Source organism: Monopterus albus, unplaced genomic scaffold (genome assembly GCF_001952655.1).
Source record: "Monopterus albus unplaced genomic scaffold, M_albus_1.0 scaffold377.1, whole genome shotgun sequence".
NCBI classification, from domain to species: Eukaryota; Metazoa; Chordata; class Actinopteri; order Synbranchiformes; family Synbranchidae; genus Monopterus; species Monopterus albus.
In genome coordinates this window covers 179,354-184,511 of record NW_018128257.1, presented here as the reverse complement: position 1 = coordinate 184,511, position 5,158 = coordinate 179,354, and the positions used below count along the sequence as shown (strand labels likewise).

General features: G+C 40.0%; 1 protein-coding gene across 2 annotated transcripts in view; it reads left to right on the top strand.

Annotated features, from left to right (window-relative positions):
• Positions 1-5,158, top strand: part of LOC109951340 (plakophilin-3-like) — a 35,311-nt gene that overhangs the window by 18,891 nt on the left and 11,262 nt on the right. For both annotated transcript variants that reach the window (XM_020585803.1, XM_020585802.1), the window contains exon 8: positions 3,582-3,746. In XM_020585803.1, the coding sequence (XP_020441459.1) occupies positions 3,582-3,746 (165 nt within the window). The remainder of the gene's footprint in view (positions 1-3,581; positions 3,747-5,158) is intronic.

Genomic DNA, 5,158 nt, shown 5'->3' with positions numbered 1-5,158 from the left:
TTTAAAAAGACTAAAATTACTTTGCAGATGTTTGGGTCAACCTTTAACCACCTGGCAGATGATTGACTAACATGCTGCTTTGGTTAAACTTCAACATGAAACTTTCCTGCGCATGTTGTTGGGAATTGTTTTGAGACTGAAAACACATGGTGGCTGTTCTGAAAAGTTCATAGTCGAAGTAATTTCTCTGCCAAAATCTGATTTCTGCATGAATTTAAGTAAAGGAAAAGGTGCTTGAGTTTGTTGTTGTCACCATTAAGGCCATTTTCTATACTTTGTTGGCAGGACCACCTTCAGTTCTTTCACTCAATCAATTCTCAGTACATGCACATCCAGTACCAGTATCACTAATATGTGAGCAAAGGGGTCACTCTCATCTGCTTTGGTTCCACTCTAGGTAATTATTCACTAAAAGTATTTAGATGATTTTTGAAGTTCTCAGTTAATAGACTCAAACAGATCCACTGTGGGAAATCTCTGGCTGTTCTGGTACAACAAGGTTTTTTTACAAAGCCACCAGCAACCATTAATAATAATTCTAGCAGTGACCATGTTCAGTATTAAGTATGCCTTTAGATTGGAGCCCACCAAATTCATCATGTTTTTAAAAGTGTACGTTTAAAAGTGTTTTTAAGTGTATTTCAGTTTGCTCCTGCAACCTTCCTTTCTCAAATTTTAGGTGGGAATGTTGTAAGTTTGTTACCAGGAAATACGTCATGTACTGTCGACCTCAACTCAACTCAACTCAACTCAACTTTATTTATATAGCGCTTTACCACAGCCACAGCTGACCAAAGTGCTTAACATACAATACAAATCTAAAATCGTAACAACATAAAAATAAAAAACAATAAAACATACATTTGGGTCCAATCAAGGTAAAAAGAGTCTCATTCCTGGCCAAACGCCAATGAATACAAATAGGTCTTCAAATATGACTTAAAAATGGGCAACGAGGGGGCCTGCCTCATATCGAAAAAGTTCGGTAAGATAAGAAGGAGCAAGCCCATTCAAGGACTTATAAACAAATAAAAGAATCTTAAAACGGACCCTAAAACGCACAGGAAGCCAGTGAAGAGATGCCAGTATTGGAGTTATGTGGTCCCTCTTATGCCCCCCTACCAATAACTCAGCGGCAGCATTCTGAACCCTCTGGAGGCGGGCAAGACCCAATTGACTGACTCCAGGGTACAATACATTGCAGTAATCCATGTGAGATGTAACAACGCATGGATCACGTCTCAAAATGCTGCCGCAACAAAAAGGACTTTACTTTCACTAACTGCCTAAGATAGAAAAAAAAAGCAGATTTTACGACCGCGTTTATCTGGCTTTCCATTGTCAAGTTGGAGTCTATTTTAACACCTAGGTCAGTGATCACTGGTCGCACATACTGCCCCAAGAACCCTAAATCTACCGAGGGAAGGTCATCAGACGTATTCGGGCCAAACACTATAACTTTACTCAGTGGCATAATAATCTGGACGTCGTCAGAATAGCAATGAAAAGACACCCCATGTTTCCTAAAAATAGAGCCAAGGGGAAGTAAATACAGTGAAAAAAAGCAGAGGCCCCAAAATTTAGCCCTGTGGGACCCCAGATAGCAAAGTGGTTGTCACAGATTCAGCATCTTCCAACCCGACAGACACCGATCTACCCAATAAATAAGACTTAAACCACGCTAGGGCAGCACCACGAATGCCCACCAAGTCCTGAAGCCAAGATATTAAAATGTCATGGTCAACCATGTCAAAGGCGGCAGTCAAGTCCAACAGGACAAGAATAACATATTCACCCGCATCAGTGGCCAAATAAATATCATTAACAACCTTCAGTAAGGCTGACTCTGTACTATGCAGAGGTTTAAAACCAGATTGAAAAACCTCCAATAAGTTATTCTCGTCTAGATAGGATTTCACCTGCGCATAGACCACTTTGTACCGTTACTACCGTTAGTACCACCTGTACTGTTTACATTCTCAGTTTGCACATGCATAATTGCACAATGACTGTTGACTGCTGCACATGCTGCTCCCATGCAGCATACGTTCTCTATTATATTCTTATATATTTTTATTATATTGCTGCATTTGTTGCTGCTTAAGTGCCTTAGATTTTGTGTTACTTATTTATCTACTTTATATTTCATTTGTATTTTGTGGCATTCATGTGGACGGCAAAGTAAGAATTTCATTGTATGTGCATACATTGTATGTGCATATGACAAATATACACTTTGAACTTTGATTTTGATAAGGCTGAGATGTTTTACTTAAAAAAAATGTTCAGTGCATTGCTGAGTTACCATAAAATTTAATTCCAACTCCTTATGGGCTGAGCCCGGAAAGAAAAATTTGGGTATCATGACTTACTGTCTCACTTTTTAAGATCAAGAAAAAAATGCCTTAACCAGGTCACTTATGGAATGCAGACATAAGCTGTTCTATAAAAATCAATCTCTAGAATATTTAGGATGAAAGCCAAACTGTTACATATGCCAGTTTGAGTCTATAGACAAACAGCTGATGTACAAATTATACACAGTATACTAATTTGCCTACAGTTGCACACCTCTGACATTTCCATTAGCATTGCCACTGGGTTAATTTTGTGGTTTTGAGTGAACTGTCTCGCTAAGTGTTGAATTGATTACAATTTGGACCACACATTCATGTTCCTCTCAGGATGAACTGTAATGCTTTGGTGATCCCTTAGCTTTTCATCTATCCATTCACTGTGTATCCTGTTTTGGGCTGCACGCTCAGTAACATATACACTGTTAAACATCGGGGACCAACTCATTTTGCAACCGAGGAGCTACTGTATACAAGCTGTGTGTGTTCTGGTTATATAACAAAGTGTCTTGTATAAATGATAGACTTAGATCAACTTGGGACCACAGTATTCACCCCCATGTACCTTATCTCAGTTTAATTGCATTAACAGATATGTAGAATTTTTCAACACTACACTAAAATGTGCTGAGCCATTACTGTACATGTGACTTTCAATATATTTCACTTATTGAGGCTCGAAGTCGAGCTTTACGTCAAGTTGCTGACATGAATGTGCTGTGATGGAGTTTCCATATTAAACAAAACAAAACACGGGACACGAACATCCAAAAAGGTACAAAGTAGACAAAACATTCCCACACTGCATTAAGCATAGTGTGTGGATCTTTTGTCTAATTTTTGCCTCAGATTTCCATATTGCCATTGATCTAACAGATAGAAACCGCCCCGCCCCAGTACCTTACTCCTGATCCACGGAGATTATATTCAGATCCCAGGTTTTTTAAAATTGAATTAAATAAATAACAATTATATTTTATTAAAAATAAACTTATTATTTTGGGGGGCTTTTTTGAGTTTGACAAATCAATAGCAAAAGAAGGAAGAAGTGTCCAAATTCCAGATATCTGTTACACAATGGACATTCGGGTCAGCTTTCATATGATGAGAGTACCAGCTTATCAGGTTGTTTAGTTTTCATGTTTCATCATCCAGTTAGGATTGTTACATAGTCCTATTGTCAGACCCCGACTGGCATCCTGTCCCTTTGTCTTTCTTTATGTTTAGGGTTTGGAAAATTCATTGTGTGTGATGAGAAACCTGTCCTACCAGTTGTACACGGAGCTTCCTCCCTCGACCCGACGTCGTCTGGAGGGCCCAGCGAGATCTTCTGCTCCCAGGGACATTGAGGCCATTGGCTGCTTTACTTTCTATAACAAAAAACACACTGAGGTAAAATTCATCACACTCCTAAAATGACACACCTGTCACCAGTTATTAAATGGTTTGCTTCAGTACTGTACTTTCAACGGAAGGGTAGGCTATTCACATCCTTTAAGGTGTAGTCATCGACATGTTCATATTATCAGTGGCTCAAATGACTATGTGTTGCAGGGACACCCCACAGATAACACAAGCTCTTGGTTATACAGAGAGTTTCAGACTTGTTCAGCTTTACGTTAACTGGTTTGATCCAGTCTTGTGGTTCTCACCACAACATCTAAGAACACACTGTTAGTTACCTGCCCAGCACCAACACGTTCTTCATGTAGTAACAACTTTCAAAGGTAATAATACATCAGTTATGTTTACCCCTTGTTCTGTTTGTCTTAGTGGGCACAAAAAAATCCATTAACACTGATTTTAAAGTTTTTAATTAGGTCTATAACAATCTGAATATTAGAGCTTAAAATAGAAAGTGTACAGTTAATGGCCTAGTTGTCTGCCGCATGCCTCACGCTCCTCTCGGTGATGTATACAGCCACGATGCTTTCATTCACTCTGTGCTGACTTGTGCTTGCTGCTATTTCCGCTGTTTGGCAAAAGGCTGTCTGCAGGTGTCTGCTAGTGATTAGCTTTGCTGTGTGTCACCATCGCTCTTTTTTGTTTCTAGCCTATACTGTATGTTGGAGTGCTCCTCGGTCAACGGAACCACTCAATAATAAAGGCATTAACTGTCCATAGATGATATTGAAAACTGTGAGGGAGAATGCAGCTATTATGACTGCGTCACTGTTGGGGTCTTACAAACAGTATCAGCACTTTCCAATAGTTTTGGTATCCTGGTGTGAGTCGCATGCTCAGTAACATGTTCACTGTTTACAGACTCTCTTTGCCACTGGGAATCCACTGATATTGGGTGTGTGTGTTCTGGTCATATAACAGCCCGTCTTATGTAAATGATGGAGCCAGACTGGGACCACACTATTCACCCCCTTGTGTCTTACCTCAGCTTCAGTGCATCAGCATATATTACTTTAAACAATATTACAATTCTTGAACTTTACACTATAATGTGTTGAGTCATTGCTGCGCAAGTGACTTTAAAACTATTTCTCTTATTGAACTTCAGCATGTCAAGTTTTAGGTCAAGCTGCTGACACTGAGCAGGTCAGGCATCTCCTGGGTATCTCAGTAAGAGCCTGATAATATGACTTAACAGATAGAAGTCCTTGAAGTGGTGCTGTGTGTTTCCTACCTGTTTGTGCTTGTCTGCACTTCCAGGATGTCCATCCTGATGTGGGTGTGTTAGGTATTTGGCCTGTACGCCCCATTATCCCTGTCCTGTAGAGCAGTGGTCCCCAACCTTTTTATCACTGCGGACCGGTCAACGCTTGACAATTTTACCGCGGCCCGGGGGGGGG